General features: G+C 68.8%; 1 protein-coding gene across 19 annotated transcripts in view; it reads right to left on the reverse strand.

The window, feature by feature from the left end:
* HSPG2 (heparan sulfate proteoglycan 2) overlaps positions 1 to 20,848 on the reverse strand; it is a 145,454-nt gene that overhangs the window by 78,987 nt on the left and 45,619 nt on the right. For 14 of the 19 annotated variants that reach the window (XM_075906281.1, XM_075906295.1, XM_075906288.1 and 11 more), the window contains exons 4-22: positions 20,682 to 20,756; positions 16,564 to 16,673; positions 16,246 to 16,304; positions 15,744 to 15,904; positions 15,305 to 15,337; positions 11,194 to 11,319; positions 9,880 to 10,170; positions 9,138 to 9,257; positions 8,672 to 8,803; positions 8,367 to 8,511; positions 7,549 to 7,700; positions 7,233 to 7,379; positions 6,703 to 6,866; positions 5,257 to 5,436; positions 4,717 to 4,913; positions 2,304 to 2,451; positions 2,049 to 2,176; positions 1,867 to 1,953; positions 1,641 to 1,699 (exon numbers count right to left, since the gene is read on the reverse strand). In XM_075906281.1, the coding sequence (XP_075762396.1) occupies positions 1,641 to 1,699; positions 1,867 to 1,953; positions 2,049 to 2,176; positions 2,304 to 2,451; positions 4,717 to 4,913; positions 5,257 to 5,436; positions 6,703 to 6,866; positions 7,233 to 7,379; positions 7,549 to 7,700; positions 8,367 to 8,511; positions 8,672 to 8,803; positions 9,138 to 9,257; positions 9,880 to 10,170; positions 11,194 to 11,319; positions 15,305 to 15,337; positions 15,744 to 15,904; positions 16,246 to 16,304; positions 16,564 to 16,673; positions 20,682 to 20,756 (2,514 nt within the window). The remainder of the gene's footprint in view (positions 1 to 1,640; positions 1,700 to 1,866; positions 1,954 to 2,048; positions 2,177 to 2,303; positions 2,452 to 4,716; positions 4,914 to 5,256; positions 5,437 to 6,702; positions 6,867 to 7,232; positions 7,380 to 7,548; positions 7,701 to 8,366; positions 8,512 to 8,671; positions 8,804 to 9,137; positions 9,258 to 9,879; positions 10,171 to 11,193; positions 11,320 to 15,304; positions 15,338 to 15,743; positions 15,905 to 16,245; positions 16,305 to 16,563; positions 16,674 to 20,681; positions 20,757 to 20,848) is intronic. The other 5 variants (XM_075906297.1, XM_075906291.1, XM_075906279.1 and 2 more) reach the window with 2 other exon arrangements.

Here is a 20,848-nt window from a genome sequence, read left to right on the forward strand (position 1 = left end):
TGGGAAGCGACTGTCTGGGAAGTAGCACGGCAGAAAAGGATCTAGGGGTCATAGTGGACCACAAGTTGAATATGGTCAGCAGTGTGATGCTGTTTCAAAAAAAGCAAACATGATTCTGGGCTGCATTAACAGGGGTGTTGTGAGCAAGACATGAGAAGTCATTCTTGCGCTCTACTCTGCGCTGGTTAGGCCTCAGTTGGAGTATTGTGTCCAGTTCTGGGCACCGCATTTCAAGAAAGATGTGGAGAAATTGGAAAGGGTCCAGAGAAGAGCGACAAGAATGATTACAGGTCTAGAGAACATGACCTATGCAGGAAGGCTGAAGGAATTGGGTTTGTTTAGTTTAGAAAAGAGAAGGCTGAGGGGGGACATGAGAGCCGTTTTCAGGTACCTAAAAGGGTGTCGTAAGGAGGAGGGAGAAAACTTGTTCATCTTGGCCTCTGAGGGTAGAACAAGAAGCAATGGGCTTAAACTGCAGCAAGGGAGGTTTAGGTTGGACATAAGGAAAAAGTTCCTAACTGTCAGGGTGGTCAAACACTGGAATAAATTGCCCCGGGAGGTTGTGGAATCCCCATCTCTGGAGATATTTAAGAGCAGGTTGGATAAATGTCTATCAGGAATGGTCTAACCAGTATTTGGCCCTGCCATGAGGGCAGGGGACTGGACTCTGACCTCTCAAGGTACCTTCCAGTCCTAGTGCTCTATGATTCTATGTAATGGTTGTTCGAGGTGCGTTGCTCACGCCCGTTCCACATAGCTGGGCGTGCGCCGCGTGCACAGACTGTCGGAGCGATTTCCCCTAGTGGTACCCGCCGGGCCCGTCCGGGAGCCCCCCAGAGCGGCGCCGCTGAATCAGGGTGCATCTACCCCTTGGCCCTCCGCCCCCGCGGTTCCGAACGCTCCAAGCAGGGGAGGCGGGTGAGCAACACCGCTCCAAGAGCAACCGTTACCAAGTACGCAACCGTTTCTTCTGTGCGTGCTCGCTCCTGCCCATTCCACGTAGGGCACTCGAGCCAAACCCCGGGGGCGGAGCCTACTGAGAGACGGATGCCGCACAGCCCTGCCCCGGCAGCATCCTCATAGGTCTGCCAGTGCTGAGGGGAATGGGGTACAGCAGGGAAGCAGGGGTGCTGTGGGGTACGGAGGGTGCAGGGGACAGTGGGGGGTGCTGAGGGGAGTGGGGTACAGCAGGGAAGCGGGGGGTGCTGTGAGGTGAAGAGGGCGCAGGGAAAGTGGGGGGTGCTGTGGGGTGCAGAGGGTGCAGGGAATAGTGGGGGGCACTGAGGGGAGTGGGGTACAGCAGGGAAGCGGGGGGTGCTGTGGGGTGCAGAGGGTGCAGGGAATAGTGGGGGGCACTGAGGGGAGTGGGGTACAGCAGGGAAGCGGGGGGTGCTGTGGGGTGCAGAGGGTGCAGGGAATAGTGGGGGGCACTGAGGGAAGTGGGGTACAGCAGGGAAGCGGGGGGGTGCTGTGGGGTGCAGAGGGTGCAGGGAATAGTGGGGGGCACTGAGGGGAGTGGGGTACAGCAGGAAAGCGGGGGTGCAGTGGGGTACAGAAGGCGCAGGGGACAGTGGGGGCACTGAGGGGAGTGGGGTACAGCAGGGAAGCGGGGGGTGCTGTGGGGTGCAGAGGGTACTCACCAGTCCGGATGCACCTTCCACCCGGCTGCATGGGATTCCCCTCGTAGCCATGGGCACAGCTAAGGGAAAGGCGCCAGGTTCTGGGTCAGACAGCGCCACGGGCCCCCCCCCAGAGTGTAGGCTCCTGGCCCCCAACATCCCAGAGGCCACGCCAACCCCTGCTGCTCATCCCCCAAACCCTGCAGGGCCCCTCAGCTCACCCCGCCCCGCAGCCCCCGGGACCCACCTCTCGCAGCGCCGCCCCGTGTAGCCCACGGCACACGCGTCACACGTGGCCTGGCCGTCCGTGTCCAGGAAGCAGGAGTCGGAGAATCTGTTGGCAGCAAAGTGGAGACGGTCCCCGTGCCCAGGTTAGCACCCTGGAGCCAGGAAGGGAAGCCGGCTGGGCAGGAGCCTCCGGGCACTCACCTGCGCTCGGGGCTGGTGTAGGGGCAGGGGCAGGGCCGGCAGGCGGTGGCGGTGCCCCTGGTGGCGTCTCCGAAGAAGCCCGGCTTGCACTTGTTGCACTGCGGCCCCTCCGTGTTGTGCTGGCAGTTCTGGGGGGGGCAGGGGGTGGTGAGGCCCCACCATGCGCCCTCATGTCCCAGCATGCCCTGGGCTGGCCACGGCGCCACGTGTGCGGCCCCGCCCCCGCCCGCCGGCCGGCGTCTCCCCGGCTCTTACCAGGCAGTAGCCGTAGACCTGGTCGCAGGCGCTGGAGTGCCCGTGGCAGTTGCAGCCGGAGCAGGTGCCCAGGTAGGGGCCCTCGGGGACCCGCTCGAAGCGGGCCGCACACCGCTCGCAGGACAGGCCCGCGTAGCCGGCGGGGCACCTGGAAGGGAGCAGGGACCATCTTGATGCTCGGAGTGGGACGGGGCCAGGCTCGGGGCCGGAGCCAGGATGGCGCAAGGGGCGCCGGAGCAGCGACGCTGCCGTGGGGGGGAGGCAGGTGGAGCCCTCCCCCTCACTCTATGGGGGCTGGGAAGGGCAGGCTGGTCCCTTGGGGTGGATCGAGGGGTCAGTCCCCCAGCCGGGAGAAACCTGCACCCAGCAACCAGCGGGACCCCGGATCCCCACTTCAGGACTGGGACGTTCCAGTGCTGAGGGCACCGCACAGTCCCCAGTAGTCAGGGCTTCCCCCCAGCACATACCCCCCGTCCCTCGGCACCCCCCACTTCCCCCCAGCACATACCCCCAGTCCCTCGGCACCCCCCACTTCCCCCCAGCACATACCCCCAGTCCTTCGGCACCCCCCACTTCCCCCCAGCACATACCCCCAGTCCCTCGGCACCCCCACTTCCCCCCAGCACATACCCCCCGTCCCTCGGCACCCCCCACTTCCCCCCAGCACATACCCCCAGTCCCTCGGCACCCCCACTTCCCCCCAGCACATACCCCCAGTCCCTCGGCACCCCCCACTTCCCCCCAGCACATACCCCCAGTCCCTCGGCACCCCCCACTTCCCCCCAGCACATACCCCCAGTCCCTCGGCACCCCCACTTCCCCCCAGCACATACCCCCCGTCCCTCGGCACCCCCCACTTCCCCCCAGCACATACCCCCAGTCCCTCGGCACCCCCACTTCCCCCCAGCACATACCCCCAGTCCCTCGGCACCCCCCACTTCCCCCCAGCACATACCCCCAGTCCCTCGGCACCCCCACTTCCCCCCAGCACATACCCCCCGTCCCTCGGCGCCCCCCACTTCCCCCCACTTCCCCCCAGCACATACCCCCAGTCCCTCGGCACCCCCCACTTCCCCCCAGCACATACCCCCAGTCCTTCAGCACCCCCCACTTCCCCCCAGCACATACCCCCCGTCCCTCGGCACCCCCCACTTCCCCCCAGCCCCTCGGCGCCCCTCACTTCCCCCCAGCACATATCCCCAGGCCCTCGGCACCCCCTACTTCCTCCCAGCACATACCCCCAGTCCCTTGGTGCCCCCCCACTTCCCTCCAGCACATACACCCAGTCCCTCGGCGCCCCCCACTTCCCCCAGCACATACCCCCAGTCCCTCGGCGCCCCCCACTTCCCCCAGCACATACCCCCAGTCCCTCGGCGCCCCCCCACTTCCCCACAGCACTGCCCGCTTCCCTGCTGTACCCCACTCCCTCAGCGCCCCCCACTTCCCCACAGCACCATCTGCTTCTCTGCTGTACCCCCCACTCCCTTCAATGCCCCCCGTTTCTCTGCTGTACCCCCCACTCCGCTCAGTGCCCCCCGTTTCTCTGCTGTACCCACCCCACCCCACTCCTCTCAGCAACCCCCACTTTCCCTGCAGTGCCCCCCCCACTCCCCACTTCCCTGCTGTACCCAGGTGCAGCTGGTTGGGGCTCAGTGGAGTGGGATTCTGGGTGTAGGTATTTCATCAGGGTGGTCTGGGGAACTGGGGATGGTGAGGAGTTGGGGGGGATGAGGCTCAGCAGGAGGGCCTGGGTATAAAGGGGTCTGGAGGCAGGGAGGTTGGGGGGCAGCTTTCCATTCACTGATCCCTCCCCCTGCAGCTGAGGAGCGATGGATGCAGGGAGCAGGGGAGGGAGGAGACATGCACAGTTTCCAGTAGCCTGCGGAGAAGTCCAGGGGCGGGTCTGACCTAGTCCCAGATGCTGTGCAGGGGATGAGAAAATCCCGTCTTCCCCACCCCGCTGAGACTAGCAGCTAAGCCCAGTGCCCCAGCCCTGCCCCACAGCAATTTATCTCTTTGCCAGCTGCCTCAGGCACCCAAAACCTACTGCTGGGGAGGCTGCATGGCTGCTCTTGTGGCTTCCTTTGCTTCCCCCTCCGAAGCAGGGGGAGCCACATTTTGCCGTGAGGAAGCAAAGAATCCTGCAGGAGACATGAACTCTGCGTATGCGCAGTGGGGCAGAATTCCCCCAGGACTAGCCCCCGGCTCGCCGCAGCGCCTCTGCTTCCTTCCCCACTGCCCTGCCAGCCCCCCACCCTGCTGAGCTGAGGCATGGGGGACCCGCAGACGACACTGCAGGACCCATGACAGGCAGGGGCCCCAGAGCATGCTGGGAGCCCTGTGGCACACAGGCGGTACTGGGGGACCCTGAGCACCGGAGGGGGGGGGGCACGGCCCTGGGCCCCGACAGCACCTGCACTCCTCCACGCCCCGGGCCACGCCCTGGCCGGTGAGCTCCGTGGTGGTGGTGTCCATGGCGATGTCGCTGAGCCCCACGCTCGCCATCTTGTTGTCGTAGACCGTCTGCACCAGGATGGCCTCCAGGCTCTGCAGGGCCAGAAGCAGCGTCTCCCGGCTCACCGGGGCGCCCGACTCGTGCTGCCAGTTCTCCTGGGGAAGGGGGGGCAACGGCGCATTCGTCCGCGTGGGCGGGCCAGGAAGGCAGGGCCACAGGGCAGCCCCCACAGCGGCCCCACGCGGGAGCCACGGGCCGTGCCCACGCCCCTCGGCCCTGGCGCGCAGGGCGACCCGGCGTGGGCCCTGGCCACGGGGCCAGGCAAGGGCTGGCAGAGAACGCCCACGTCAGCCTCCTCCGCCCCACGTGCCGCGGCCTCCGCCCGCCCGGGGCTGCCACAGGGGAGCCAGAGTGAGCCTCGGTCGCAGGGCCCCCTGGGCATGGCAGCGAGAGCCCGCCCGGCGCTCCCGCGTGCCGGGACCTGCCAGTGGCACCCACCTCGGAGAAGTGAACCTGGCGCTGGTTGACGACCGCCGGCTGGGTGGGCACCTGGGCCCGGTAGATGAGCTTCTGCCCGTTACCCACAATCACCACGCCGGGCTTCTGCAGGGGCTCCGCCTGGCCGCGCGCCAGCCCGTAGCGCACCTTGAAGCTGAGGTACCCGCCGTAGGAGTCCACCTGGCGCCGGGGAAAGCGCGGGTCACGGCGCCGGCCGGACCCAGAGAGGAGCCCTGCACCTGCCGGCCCTTCCCCTGCCCCCGACCGGGCCGGGACCCCCAGCCAGGGGCTCCCTCCTCCTGCCGGCCCCTCCCCTGCCCCCGACCGGGCCGGGACCCCCAGCCAGGGGCTCCCTCCTCCTGCCGGCCCTTCCCCTGCCCCCGACCGGGCCGGGACCCCCAGCCAGGGGCTCCCTCCTCCTGCCGGCCCCTCCCCTGCCCCCGACCGGGCCGGGAGCCCCAGCCAGGGGCTCCCTCCTCCTGCCGACCCCTCCCCTGCCCCCGACCGGGCCGGGAGCCCCAGCCAGGGGGTCCCTCCTCCTGCCGGCCCCTCCCCTGCCCCCGACGGGGCCGGGACCCCCAGCCAGGGGGTCCCTCCTCCTGCCGGCCCCTCCCCTGCCCCCGACGGGGCCGGGACCCCCAGCCAGGGGCTCCCTCCTCCTGCCGGCCCCTCCCCTGCCCCCGACGGGGCCGGGACCCCCAGCCAGAGGGTCCCTCCTCCTGCCCCCGACCGGGCCGGGACCCCCAGCCAGGGGCTCCCTCCTCCTGCCGGCCCCTCCCCTGCCCCTGACGGGGTCGGGACCCCCAGGCAAAGGGGCGCCCCAGGCTCTCGCCCTGCATTCACCCTGGGTATGTCTACACTACCTGCCTAGTTCGAACTAGGAGGTTAATGTAGGCAACCGGAGTTGCAAATGAAGCCCGGGATTTGAATTTCCCGGGCTTCATTTGCATATTGCCGGGCGCCGCCATTTTAAAATGTCCGCTAGTGCGGACTCCGTGCCCGCGGCTACACGCGGCAGGGACTAGGCAGTTCGGACTAGGCTTCCTATTCCGAACTATCTGTACACCTTGTTCCACGAGGAGTACCGGTAGTTCGGAATAGGAATAGGAAGCCTAGTCCCAACTACCTAGTCCCTGCCGCGTGTTGCCGCGCGGCACAGAGTCCGAACTAGCGGACATTTAAAAATGGCGGCGCCCGGCAAGATGCAAATGAAGCCCGGGAAATTCAAATCCCGGGCTTCATTTGCAACTGCGGTTGCCTACATTACCACCCTAGTTCGAACTAGAGTGGTAGTGTAGACAGACCCCCTGTGAGGCTGCTGCTGGCTGCATGTCTGGAGGGGCCCCGGCCCTCGGGCCACCGCCGGTGCCGGCAGAGGGAAGGGCTGCTCCAGTCGCACCCCCGCCCAGGCTGCTGCCCCCGAGGGGCCCGGGCCCGGCTCCTCACCTTGTTGCCCAGGAACTGGCTGGGCAGCGTCCAGAAGGAGTCGTGGGACAGGAACCGCCGGGACAGGTCCACCAGCTGGAACTCCTGCAGGGCGGGGTCGATCTGCAGCTGCGTGGAGGAGAGGGGCGGCACCCCGGGCTGCGCCGGCGTCGTCACGTTCACTCCTGGCAGGAGCGGGACAGGCTGAAGCCCCTGTCCCTGGCACAGCCCCCCCCAGGGACAAGGCAGCTGCAGGGCTCCCTCCAGCCTCTCCCCCCCCAGACACCCCCCCAGCAGCCTCCCAGAGTGACCCACAGACTAGCCCTGCCCTGTGGCCCATCGCCCTGCCTGCCCTCCTCTCCCTCCCCTGCCAGCCCGGCAGCGACAGGGGCTGTGGCCAGGCTACCTGGAGGGGCTTACACCCCTGGCAGGGGCCTGCTGCCCAGCTAGGAAGTGCCAGCCTGGCTCTCCCCCGGCTGTGCCACAGGGCAGCGCCCCTGGGCCAGGGAGCAAGAGGGTGGCCACGTGGCAGCTGCCCCGCCGCCCCTCACCCTTGAAGTCCTGGGGGGTGTCGAAGCGCAGGCGGATCTGGTCCCGGTGGCGGCTGGTGCCGCGGCAGGCCGTGGTGATGCCGAAACAGAAGCAGGCCAGGCACTGGGAGGTGCCCTCCACGGGAAACTGTCCGTCGGGGCAGGGACCTGCCGGGGAGGAGAGAGCACAGTGGCAGCGGGGTGCCCCTGGGAAGTTCCCCGCCCCCATCCAGGCTCCCACAGGGACGGCCGGGCCAGCGCTGGGGAGGTCACCCCAAAGCGAACCCCCCTCCCCAGACCCCGCGAGCGCCGCCCAGGCCCCAGGCCCCAGGCTCACCGTGCCGGGGAGTGAGGCTCAGCACGCCGTCCGGGATCCCGAACACCATGCCCCGGGCGTTGATGGCTTCGCAGGTGTAGGCCCCCTGGTCGGCCTCCTTCACGTCCCGGATGGTCAGTGTCCCCCGGCCGTTCTCGCTGCTTATGGACACTCTGGGGCAGGGGAAGGGCAGGGCCTGACGCTTCTAATCGAGGGGGCCTGGCAAGGCGGCCCCATGTGCTACTCAGCCCCCCCGCGCCGGCCCCGCCCCCACGGCACAGCCCCCGGCCCCGGCCCCGGCCCCGCCCCCACGGCACGGACCCCCGCGCCAGCCCCGCCCCCACGGCACGGCCCCCCGCGCCGGCCCCGCCCCCACGGCACAGCCCCCCCACGCCAGCCCCACCCCCACGACACAGCCCCCGGCCCCGGCCCCGCCCCCACAGCACGGCCCCCCGCGCCGGCCCCGCCCCCACTGCAACACCCCGTCCGTACTACACAGCCCCTGGCGCCAGCCCCGCCCCCACTGCACTGCTCCTCGCACCAGCCCCACCCCCACTGCAACACCCCGTCCGCACTGCACAGCCCCTCCCGCCAGCCCCACCCACACTGCACAGCCCCTCGCGCCAGCCCCACCCCCACTGCAACACCCGGTCCACACTGCACAGCCCCTCCCGCCAGCCACACCCTCACTGCAACACCCCACCCCCACTGCACAGCCCCTCACGCCAGCCCTACCCCCACTGCACAGCCCCTCGCGCTAAGTCTCCCCCCATGCTCCAGAGCCCCTCTCTGAAACCCCCTCCCCAGTGCCTGGGGTGTCCTGGTCCCCCTCAGCCTACCTCCTGCTGGCGGGGATGTGCCCCCAGTTGAGTCGCCAGGTGATGATGGGGGTGGGGACGCCGACGGCCACGCAGTGGAAGCGCACTGTCTGCCCGGGCTCAGCCTGCACCGACTCCTCGGGAGGCGTGACGACTTGCGGCGGGGCTGGGGGAGGAACCAGGTGAGGCAGGCAGGCGGCGCCCACCCCACAGCAGCTCCAAGGGGAGGGCATCCCGGGGGCCTGAGGGTCCAGCCCCTCCCCTTTCCCCGAGGGCAAAGACCCCACCGCCAAGGCCACTGCGGAGCCCCCCACGCCCGCACTCACTGCAGCCGACCTCGTCGGAGCGGTCGGGACAGTCGGTCTCCTCGTCGCACTGGTAGCTGGCCGGGATGCAGGTGCGGCTGGACACGCAGATGAACTGGTCCGGGCCGCAGGTGTCGCCGGGGCCCTTGGTGGCTGCAGGCGAGTGACGGGAGGGGCGGGGGCGTAAGCCTGCGAATGCCTGGGCACCCCCGACCTGACCAGCACTGGCCTCTGCCCCCCCCCGTGTCCCCCACCGCTGCTGGCCCGGCCGCCTCCCCCCACCAGGGTCCCCCGTCCCCCACCGCCCCTCCTGCCAGAGTCCCCCACCCCACATCCCCAGGCCCAGCCAGTGTCTCCTACTGTGTTTCCCCCGGCTCGGCCGCCTCCCCGCGCCTGCGTCCCCCGCCACCCCAGGCCCAGCCATGGCCCCCCACCACCCCCAGCCCAGCTGCCTCCTCCTGCCCCCCCCCCCGGCCGGCACACTCACGGCAGTCCATCTCGTCGGAGCCGTCCCCGCAGTCGTTGTCTCCGTCGCAGCGCCAGAGCTTGAGGGCGCAGTGCCCGTTCCGGCACTTGAACTCATTGGGCTCGCACGGGATGGGGGTGCCTGGCGGGGGATCCACCAGTGAGCTGGGCCCCCATTGGCACAAGAGCTCCCTGCAGCCTGGCACAGCCCCTGCCCCCGCACTGTGCCATGTGGCAGCCCCCCCCCGCGCCGCCCGTCCTGGCCCAGCCCTGCCCCCGCACGAGCCAGGCCTTATCAGCGCCAGCCCGGCCCTGCCCCCGCACGCTAGCCACGCTGCTCTGGCACTGGCCCGGCCCTGTCCCGCATGCTAGCCACGCTGCTCTGGCACTGGCCCGGCCCTGCCCCCGCACGCTAGCCACGCTGCTCTGGCACTGGCCCGGCCCTGCCCCCGCACGCTAGCCACGCTGCTCTGGCACTGGCCCGGCCCTGCCCCCGCACGCTAGCCACGCTGCTCTGGCACTGGTCCAGCCCTGCCCCTGCACGCTAGCCACGCTGCTCTGGCACTGGTCCGACCCTGCCCCCGCACACTAGCCAGAATGCTCCAGTGCTTGCTCATCTCAGCCCCCCCCACCAACTAGCCAGGCCCCAGAGGCGCTGGCCTGGCCCTCCCCCCCCCCCCCACTAGACAGGCCCCACCAGCGCTGGCCCAGCCCCCTCCCCCCCACTAGCCAGCCCCACGGGCGCCGGCCCCGCTTCCCCCTACCGCAGTTGAGTTCGTCGCTCCCGTCCGGGCAGTCCCGCTCGCCGTCGCACAGGTGGTCCCGTGGGATGCACTGCCTGTTGCTGCAGACGGCCTCGTCCCGCCGGCAGGGGCGCAGCTCGATAGGCCGCCGGGAGGGCACTGGCTTGGGGGTGCCAGGCCGGGGGGGCGTGGTGGCCGGCACCCGCCTGGTGGTGATCATGGGCGTGGAGGGCGTGGGGGTGGGCGCCCGGGTGGTTGCCGGCTGCAGGGTGGTGATGGGCCGGGGTGGGCGGGTCTCCAGTTCCTGCAGGTCTGGGGCCAGACGGGGAGCGTGAGACCAGAGAGCGCCTGGGCCAGGCCGGGCAGGGAGCCGGGGCAGATATCCAGGCTGGCTCCATGGGGGCTCGCGGCCAGGCGGGCTGCAGACATGAGGGGGATCCGGCCCAGGGAATGAGGACTTGGCTGCTGGGCCGGGGGGGGCTGGGGGGCCTGGTCTCTGCAGGCACCGGCAGGCCCCAGCGCTCTCGGTGTCCCGGCACGCTCCAGGAGAGCCTGCGGGCAGCCCGTGCCCATGGGCAGAGCCTTCCCAATACACCTGGCCCGGCCCAGCCCACTGCCAGGCCGGCGGGTGCCCAGGGGAGAGGCAGCGCCCGGCTGTGCCAAGGGCTGTCCTGAGAGCTGCCCCTTGGGCAAGGGGTGTCCAGCCCCTCCCCCAATGGAGGGGGGGGGGAGAGTCCTGGGGCCGACAGGCGGGGGGGCATTCTGCAGGGGGCGGGTCAGCCCACGGCCCCACGACCACGGCTGCCCAGGAGCTCCCAGCCCCACTGCCAGGCGGTTGGGGTAGGTCCTGCTGGGTGCAGCGCTCACGGGCCCTCCAGGGCAGGTGCCTGCTCTCAGCCGGCCGGCCGGGGGCCCAGGGCGGGAGGGTGCTGGGGGCTCCTGTGGGCGCTGAGGTGGCAAGGGCCAGGGATCCCGGCATCTCCGCGAGGGGAGGCTGGGTCCGGGCTGTGCAGGGGTCGGAGACAAGGGGGAGGGGCTGAGCCGGAAGGATCCAGCCAGGTCCTGCCCTGGCAGTTTATGGCTCTGCCCTGGGCAGTCCCGGCACGGCACGCCCCACCCCGGTAATGGCCCTGCCACAGGTGCTCCTGGCCCCGCCCCCAGCCCGCCTATGGCCCCGCCCCCAGCCCGCCTATGGCCCCGCCCCCAGCCCGCCTATGGCCCCGCCCCTGTAATGGCCCTGCCCCAGGTGCTCCTGGCATGCCCCTCCCATGGCCCCGCCCCCGCCCATGGCCCCGCCCCTGTAACGGCCCCGCCCCCAGCGCTCCCGGCACGCACCGCAGCCCCGCTCGTCAGACATGTCGCGGCAGTCGGGGCGGCGGTCGCAGCGGAACTCCAGGTCGATGCACTCCCCGCTGCCGCAGGGGAACTCCTCCCGGGTGCAGGCTCGCACGGTCGGGGTCACTGCAACAGCAGGAGCGAGAGCCGAGGTCAGCGCCTGGGGTGGGAAGGGGCAGTGGGGCCCGGCCCTGCTAGCTCCTGGGATGGCAACTCCCGGCCAAGGGGCTGGACCTGCCCATCGCCCTGCTCCTCCGCCGGCCGAGGGGCCTCGCCGCCACCCCCGGGGACGCTGCCTGCTCCCGCCTCCCCTCACTGCCCCCGCCCAGCCACCGGGCCACTGCCCCTGCAGCCGAGTGCTCAGGAGCCAAGCAAGCAGTGCACACGCTTAGAGGCTGGCACCATGCGGCATGTGCTTTGTGGTAACACGGCACATGGCACGGGGCACACACGAGGAGTACACACCACGTGGCACATGCTAGGAGGCACATATGCCGGGATGCACATGCCATGTGGCACAAGCCACGGGGCACACACGCCATGGGGCACACACCACGGGGCACACACACCACAAGGCGCACACACCACAGAACACACACGTCAAGCAGCACACGCCACAGGGAACACACACCACGTAGCACATGCTAGGAGGCACACATGCTGGGATACACATGCCATGTGGCACATGCCACGGGGCACACCCCCTGGGGCACACACACCACGAGGCGCACACACCACAGGGCACACACACATCAAGCGGCACACGCCACAGGGCACACACCATGTGGCACATGCCAGGGGACACACACATCAAGCAGCACACGCCACGGGCTGCACACATTATATGCCACGGGGTGCACGCTATGGAGCACATGCCATGGGGTCCACAACACACACCGTGGCACAGGGCCCACCTGCCCACGGCACCAGGAGAACCTGGTGGATCTGGACTCTGGCCTGGCAGGTGCCTACGCTAAGCACCCGCTCTGACCCTGGTTGGCTCAGGTGGGGGTGGGTTTCACCATCCGGCCAGGGAGATGGAACCTGCCAGTCCCGCGTGGCCGGTGAGTGCCAGTGCTGCGCAGAGCCCCTCTGGGCGATCCCGGAGCAGCACAGAGAGGGCCAGAGCTCACCTGGTCCAGCCCAGCTGCGCTAGAGGGACCAGGGGCTTGTGAGTCTCCCTGGAACCCACGGGCCCAGGCCCTGGTTCCCAGCTCAACCGCGGGTGCCATGCCACGGCCTGGGGCTCCGGCGCTGGGTGAGGCGAGGCACCTGCACAGAGGCACGGAGCCAGCTGCCAAGGCCTGGAGCCATGCAAACAGGAGGCTGCCCACACGCCCGCTCGGCCCAGCCCCAAACCGCAGGGGCGGCACACGCAGGGGAACCTGGGAGCGGCTGTGGGTGCCAAGGGGGCAGGGCCAGACCTGGGGCTGCCACGTTCCTGGATTTTAACGCCCGGCCGTGCCCACGGCCGCGCGTCTGCCCCGACTCGGCGCAGGAGGGGCCAAGCGAGGCGTCTGCCGAGGCTGGGCTGGTGCTAGGGGGCTGCTCCTGTGCTTGTAGGATCTGTGTGGTGGGGGGGCAGTTACGGAGCCGGGCTCCGGGCTTGGACTGCAGTGGTCTCTGGCTGCCCCGCGTGTGAGGGGCGGTTCCCCGGTGACGGGCGGTGCTAATTAGCGATGCTGCACGGACACTGGCTCGCAGGGGGGCCGACACACCCCGAGGGCGACTCTCCTCATTCCACCAGGGCTCTGTGATCCTATTGTAGCCGTATCCTCCTGTCACACGTGGCACCCTAACCCCCCCCCCCCCCGTCCTTTAGACGTCTGGCATTTGGGAACAAGCACTTGCAAAACGTGTCGCTGTTCAGTCGTCTGCCCTTTCCTGACGTGTCAGGTTCTTTTTTATGGGAATGTTTTTCGTCTGATCTGGCCCATACTTCATCCTCTTCCATCCTCTCGTCCTGACTAAACCCTAGAGACTCTCTAGCAATAGACTCCTCTCCGATCCACTATGGTCTTATGGGGTGTCTGAGGGGAGGTGGGGGATGGGCTATAACCTCTCCCCTGTGTGAGGTGGGGCTGGGGGGGGGCCACAGAAAGCGCTGGGGTGTCTGAGGGAAGGTGGGGGATGGGTTATAACCTCTCCCCTGTGTGAGGTGGGGCTGGGGGGGCACAGGGAGCACTGGGGTGTCTGAGGGAAGGTGGGGGATGGGTTATAACCTCTCCCCTGTGTGAGGTGGGGCTGGGGGGGCACAGGGAGCGCTGGGGTGTCTGGGGGGGGATGGGTTATAACCTCTCCCCTGTGTGAGTGGGGGCTGGGGGGGCACAGGGAGCGCTGGGGTGTCTGAGGGGAGGTGGGGGACGGGCTATAACCTCTCCCCTGTGTGAGGTGGGGCTGGGGGGGGGGCCACAGAAAGCGCTGGGGTGTCTGAGGGAAGGTGGGGGATGGGTTATAACCTCTCCCCTGTGTGAGGTGGGGCTGGGGGGGCACAGGGAGCACTGGGGTGTCTGAGGGAAGGTGGGGGATGGGTTATAACCTCTCCCCTGTGTGAGGTGGGGCTGGGGGGGCACAGGGAGCGCTGGGGTGTCTGGGGGGGGATGGGTTATAACCTCTCCCCTGTGTGAGTGGGGGCTGGGGGGCACAGGGAGCACTGGGGTGTCTGAGGGGAGGTGGGGGATGGGCTATAACCTCTCCCCTGTGTGAGGTGGGGCTGCGGGGGGGCACAGGGAGCACTGGGGTGTCTGGGGGGGGATGGGCTATAACCTCTCCCCTGTGTGAGGAGGGTTTGGGGGGGCACAGGGAGCACTGGGATGTCTGAGGGGAGGTGGGGGATGGGTTATAACCTCTCCCCTGCGTGAGTGGGGGCTGAGGGGGCACAGGGAGCACTGGGGTGTCTGAGGGGAGGAGGGGGGATGGGTTATAACCTCTCCCCTGTGTGAGGTGGGGCTGGGGGGGCACAGGGAGCACTGGGGTGTCTGAGGGGAGGTGGGGGATGGGCTATAACCTCTCCCCTGTGTGAGGTGGGGCTGGGGGGGGGGGCACAGGGAGCACTGGGGTGTCTGTGGGGGGGATGGGCTATAACCTCTCCCCTGTGTGAGGTGGGGCTGGGGGGGGGGCACAGGGAGCACTGGGGTGTCTGTGGGGGGGGATGGGCTATAACCTCTCCCCTGTGTGAGGTGGGGCTGGGGGGGCACAGGGAGCACTGGGGTGTCTGTGGGGAGGTGGGGGATGGGCTATAACCTCTCCCCTGTGTGAGGTGGGGCTGGGGGGGGGGCACAGGGAGCACTGGGGTGTCTGTGGGGGGGGATGAGCTATAACCTCTCCCCTGTGTGAGGTGGGGCTGGGGGGGTCACAGGGAGCACTGGGGTGTCTGTGGGGGGGGATGGGCTATAACCTCTCCCCTGTGTGAGGTGGGGCTGGGGGGGTCACAGGGAGCACTGGGGTGTCTGTGGGGGGGGATGGGCTATAACCTCTCCCCTGTGTGAGGGGGGCTGGGGGGGCACAGGGAGCACTGGGGTGTCGGGGGGGGATGGGCTATAACCTCTCCCCTGTGTGAGGGGCGAATGGGGGGGCACAGGGAGCACTGGGTGTCTGAGGGGATCAGTCGTGTGAATTCTTGCCAGCCGAGGGCAGCTGGAGAGCTCGGTGCGGCTGGTTTGGCGCCTTACAGGGAAGGACCCCCCTCGCCCCCTTCTCCCCCCGGGGCTGTGAGCAGCCCTGGCTCTGAGCAATTGCACCCCACTGGCCCCCGGCGCGGCCGGCGGGGGAGGGGAAAGCAGCGGTTTGTGTCCAGACCAGCTGACCCCGGCTGGGCTTCTGGGACCTTGGTGACTCTCCTGCCAGCTGCAGGGCCCCCCGGGCGGGCGCTCCAGGGGCCGGCACGGGGGGCAGCAGCCTCCCCCCACCGCTGCAAACTCCTCAGGCCGCAGGTGGCCGGGGCAGACCCCTGCACCCACACGGCTCGCGCCAGTTCGCGGGGCACGGGGGCACCCCGAGGGCAAAGGGGCTCCCCACAGGGTCTGAGCGGGAGAGCCGGGGAGCCCGCCCCGCTGCCGGTCGCGCTGCCAAGGCCTCCAGGTTCCCCGCACCTGCCCCTCGCCCCACTCACCTGACGACTCCCCGGCCAGGGGCGGGGGCTGGGCTGCAAGCGAACAGAGGGGTTTAGAGCCGGGGAGGCCGGGCCCCCCCCGGGACGAGGCCCAGGCTGCCCGGGGAGCCAGGGGCCTGGCTCAGGGCCGCTCAGCAAACCCGCCAGTGGTGCCCCTCCCACCTGCCCCGCAAGGGAGCCCTCTGCCCTCCCCGCGCACCGGCTCCAGCTGGGCTTGCTGGGCCTGGCAGGGAGGGAGTCCAGGGCTCCGCAGTGGGCAGAGCCCAGGAACCCCCAGGAGCCACCTGGCTGGTCCTGGCTGCGCCCCCCTCTGCACCGTGGGCACTGCGGCCCCGCCCCTCACTTAGCCTGGCATTCCCCCGGGCTCAGTGCCGCAGAGGGGCCGGCCCACTCCTCCAGGGCCCAGGGCAGCGACCGGCGACCCGAGCCTCGCCCTCACCTGCCCCAAGACGCCGGAACTGGAAGCCCTGCGTGGAGGTGACGTAGGAGGCGATGGAGCCGCTCTGGATGACGGAGTACAGCACCGCCCGGATCTCGCCCTCGTCCAGGTTCCCTTCCGAGCCCACGTCGAGCTCCACAAAGGTGGAGCCGTCGATTTCCCTGGGGAGCGCGGGCACAGGGCTGAACGGGGCAGGCAGGCGCTCCGGCCACTCTGCGTGGGTCTCCCAACTGGGATCCACGGCGTGGCCGTTACCTCCCCCTCTCCCGGTGACAAGAGCCCTACTACTGCTGCAGTAATGGGGCTGCTCCTTTCGTCCCATGCTAGTCGGGGAGGGGGGCTCTGAGCCATGGCCCTCACCCATCCCCGGCTGTCTCCAACTGTGGGGGGCCTTTGGGGCACAATGTGGGCCCTGGCGCGGGGCTGACAGCAGGGCAAGTGCCAGGGGAACAGGGGCCTCCGTGGCCCTCCCCCCACCCCTCTGAAAGGGCACCTCACTCACTTGATGAACACCACACTGACCATCTGCTCCCCGCCAATCTTGTAGTACTCGGACTCCAGCTGGGGAGAGGCAGAGAGAGCATCAGCCAGCGGCACCAGCCCCATGGGCAGCACTGCCTAGTGATGAGAGCGGAGCACGGCAAGCCAGGCCCTTTCCCCACCCTGGAAAGGGCCCGGGGGCCCAGTGGGCCACGTGCCCTGCTGAGCCTGAAGCCCGAGGGGCCGACAGGCCTGGGGAACGTGGGGCTGGACACTGCTGAGCGGGAGCAGCAGGGCCGGCTGTCAGGGCACCCCCGGGCGGGGGCGGGGGCGGGCTCACCGTATCCACCACGGCCTCCGACACCTCCCGGAACTCCTCCGAACTGGCGTCCTCCAGGTCTGGGCTGTAGTCGATGGACTGTGTGAAATTGACCAGCGCACGGAAGTAGACTGGACATGCGGAGGAGAGACGCCGGCATGAGAGCAGGGCACGGCCACCAGGCGCCACCCGCCACCTCCAGGGACCACCTCGCCCAGCCGGAGATGCAGCTGCCTCTGGGCTGGGGCACTGCAGCCTTACAGCTGGGGCCTGCATGGCCACCTGTGGGACGGGCCCTCCCCCGGGCTTTGCAGGGCTCTGTGCATGGCCCCGCAGGGCACCAGCAAGGGCACAAGGCGGGGCAGCCCCACGCTGGGATAGGACCTGGCCAGCCCATCCGGGCCCTTATTCAGCCCACAGGAGCCGAAGGCTGCTACTGACCAGAAGGGGGCGGTGCCGCACTGCGGCGTGGAGCTAGAGCGCCCCCTGCTGCGCTCCCCATGCTGCCCGGCACAGGGCTCCTCCCATGGCCACTTGCCCCCTGGGCCAGTCAGGTCCCCGGGGATGCCAGCAGGGCAGGGTGGGGGCTGAGAGCAGAGCTCAGACTGCCCCCCCCCAGGCTGTGGGATGAAGGGAGGGGGCAGCCCAGCCTGCCTCCTGGGCAGGGAAAACCCTCAGCCCCTTTGCAATCCAGCTCTTCCCGCCTGTAGCGCTGCGTTGGGGCCCCCGACTCCTGCACCCCCGGAGTGGCACGAACAGACTCCCCCAGCCGGTAGAACAGAGGGAGTTTGTTGCTTCTCCAGGACACAGCCAGCACAGATGCAATCTGGTTACAGGAACTGGGGCTAGGAGGCCTCAGGGCCCCCCCTTGAGATGGGGGGTGGCTGGGCCCTACCATCCCAGCCCCTTGCTTAGGCTGCTTCCTCCATGATACCAGACAGAAAAACTGCCCCTCCTCCAGCCCTGCCCCCCAGACAGGGGCTGCTCTCCGCCCCCCTCCCTTTCTCTGTCCCTGGGAGGCGACCGGCGGGACCGCCCCACTCAGCGCCTCCCACAGCGCAATGGGCCGGCCGGCCACCACAGCCCTTCACAGGGGAGCTGCTCCAGGTCTGGAGCCCGCCCCAGGCCCCACAGCCCAGCCCCAGCAGAGAGCCCCATGCACTCAGTTCTGCAGCCTGGGCCGGGCCAGAGAGAGCCGGGTCTGACCCGCACAGGGACTGGCTCTGATCCTGCTCACGCTGCAGCTCAGGAATCACTCCAGCCCCAGGGTTCGGGGTCTAGCTGGCGCCCTCCCCCTATCCAGGCTGGAACCTCAGCCCCATTGGCGGGGGAAGGGCCAGGGAGCCCTCAGCACCAGGGCACGATGGGAGCCCCTCGAGCGCCGCTGGGCTCTGGCCACGGGGAGCTGACTTGCTTTTCGGGGCACAGCGCCCAGCCGCGTCAGACGAGAGGGGCTGGCCTGCCGGGCTCACACGCCCCCACGGCTGTGTCAGGACTCAGGAACCCGGGCCAGCCCCCACCCCATGGCGCCGCGCCCACGGGTGCCAGGGAGACACGGATTCAGACACGCAGCCCGGGGCGTGATGCTTACAAAGCACCATCCAGGCCGGGCGGAACAAGCCCCCAGCTCTTCTCCAGGGCAAGGGACGGAGACCAGACTCCTGGGTCCTCTTTCCTGTCTGGGTAGTGGGGACTAGCGGTTAGAGCGAGGGGGGGGCAGGACCCCTGGTTTCTTTATGCTGCTTTGGGAGGAAATTTCTCCTGCTGGCATTCTGGGCAACTGTGCAACGCGGAATGCGCGCAGAACGACTGCTCCTCCACGCCGAACGTGGGATTTCTCCCAACGCGCTTCCTTTCCCCTCACATCTGGCTCTGCTGGCACCGCTCCCGGTGCCCACCTGCAGCACAGAGCGTGAAAGCTGCTCCCCAGTTTCCCAGCTCGGAGGGAGGCACCACTGCTGGCACCAGCACGGCCATCTGCTAACCCCCAAGCCCTCCTTTCAGGGCTGCTGCCAGCGGATGCAGTTAGAGCCGGGCGCCCGGCCAGCAGCAGCTGCTCTGCGCTCGGCCCTCGCGGCTTCGTCAGCCGCGTCCTGCAGACACCCGCGCTGGCCGGTCTTTGGAAGCAAACGGCCAAAAGAACTGAAACCGGCGGGTCCTTTCGTGCTATTTTGATCAATCACGGTCACGGAATTGTGCCCAGAACTGGGCCTGCTCAGCCCAGGGCCCTGACCCCGGCCAGGCCTGCCCCGGGTGGGGCACACTCATCGAAAAGGACCGTCTCCCAGTTCCAGGCTCCCGCTGCGGCAGGAAAGGCGCCCAAGGCTGGGAGTTCGAAGCCAGCAGGACTTGCTGGTCCCCCCAGCACCAGGACACGGCACTTGGGCTCCAGCTGGGCGGGCCAGGGCTCTGCCGTGGGGCTGGGCTCACCCCCAGGCCTGCCCAGTGGGTCGCTGCAGGCTGTGCACATGGCTGCGCACGCAGCCCCCAAGCCAGCCAGCGGCCACCCCTGGGAGTGGGAGACAGTGAGGAGGGCAGGTCTCTGCAGCGCGGCCTGGATCACTGCGTAACCGGGCACAAGCAAACGCCATGTGCTCAGGACAGCACCTGGACACCGGCACCTCTGGGGCATGGACGCCCGGGGAGCAGTGACTGAAATGAATGGGGGGGGCACAGCTGGGATCCTGCCCCCCAGCCTGGCACCGCAGACAGGGCACGGCCACCCAGAGAGCAGTGATAAACGAATGTGGGTCCGGGGGAGAGGGGGCTGCCCCCCAGCCTGGCACCGCAGTGCAGGGAGGATGCTGATCAATCGGAGGGGGCAGCGCCGAGCCAGGGAGCGACGGAAGGGTTAGAAACCCACCTCCCAGTGCCTGGCCACGGAGCTCCAGCCGCTCCCAGCCCAGAGCCGGCGTGGCCTCACCCCCGGCTGTCAGCCCCGCCGTGGGGAACACACCCCACCGGGGCTCTGGCCTGGCAGCGCCAGCTCCGACCGCCCCGGGCTGGGAGTGAGGCCAGCGCCCGGCCCGGACCATTGGACCCGTTCACCGGGCCCTGGCGGACTCTCCATCCCTGGCCAGGCCCAGAGCGCTGCCCTGGGCATTCCTGGGGCAGGTCTCTGGCAGGCACAAGGGTCCGTCCTGGCCTGCGGGTCTGACCCCCAGTTCTAGCCCCTCTCAGCCAGTGGCCCAGCCCCCAGCAGACTGTGGCAGGCCCAGCGTTCTCCCTGCAGCGCTGAGCAGCGAAGCCTTCTGCTCGCCCTCTCCCGGCCGCCATCCAGGCCCCGGGAGCTCGGACTGCTCCCCACATTCCCCCTGCTCCAGCGCCCCTCGCCTTCCGCACAGCAGCCGCCGGAGCCACGCTAGGGCAGCCCTGCTCCCCTCCCGGCTGTGGGCTGAACCCAGGAGTCCCCTGGCATGTGTGCTCCAGCGTGGGCAGCCCTACGGCTGGGGCAGGGGCTGGGGAGTGGCAGCGACCCACAGCGCATTGGGAACCAGCAGCCCAGCTGTGGGGCGGTTGGCCACCAGCACGAGCGAACAGGCTCTGCAGCAGCCTGTCCCTGCCGGGGGGGCCGTGCCCCACACTGCAGCCCTGCCCCACGCTGCTGGCTGCAACGGGGCCAGGCGCACGCAGGCAGCTTCTAGCTCAGCTGCTTCTCCACTAAACCGTTCACAGATCGTGTCGGCTTCCTCCCCAACAGGAGTTTTTGTCCAGTAGCCCCAAAACCGCAACTGTTCCATGCGGGGAGGCTGCCACGGGGCCGCCTGAGCATGGTAGGTCGGATGGTTCATTGTCCCATTCTCTTCTATGGGCCAGCTCCTTAGCTGGACTACAACTCCCATGGATCACCATGGCTAGAGACTTGCCTCAACCTTTTTGTACTGAGGGGGAAACAAGCATGATGGGAGATGTAGTCCGACCAAGGGACCTGGCCTATACAGGACAACTGGAGCTTGAAAGAGCTGAACTACAACTCCCATGGAGCATCGCGGTAACAAGTCTGAGCGCAAATATTTTGACATTCACACTGTTATCAACATGATCAAGTTTTCCATGGACCTCCCCCTCCCAACTAGCTTGCCCTGTGCCACCCTCCCCCCGCCCCCGCATGCAGCCCAGGCCCCAAGCCCCTCACTTACTGAGCGGGGCCTCATCATCTGGGTCAGCCACGGTCATGCCCGCCAGACGGGGCTGCCCGGCTAGGCCCAGGCGAGCTGCGCTCCAGAGCAGGAGGGAGAACAAGATGGGAGCACGGGGAGAGGCAGGACGGGGAGGAAAAGGAGAAAGTCGGGCAGTTACCGAGAGA

This window comes from Pelodiscus sinensis, chromosome 23, assembly GCF_049634645.1.
Source record: "Pelodiscus sinensis isolate JC-2024 chromosome 23, ASM4963464v1, whole genome shotgun sequence".
Lineage (NCBI taxonomy): Eukaryota > Metazoa > Chordata > Testudines > Trionychidae > Pelodiscus > Pelodiscus sinensis.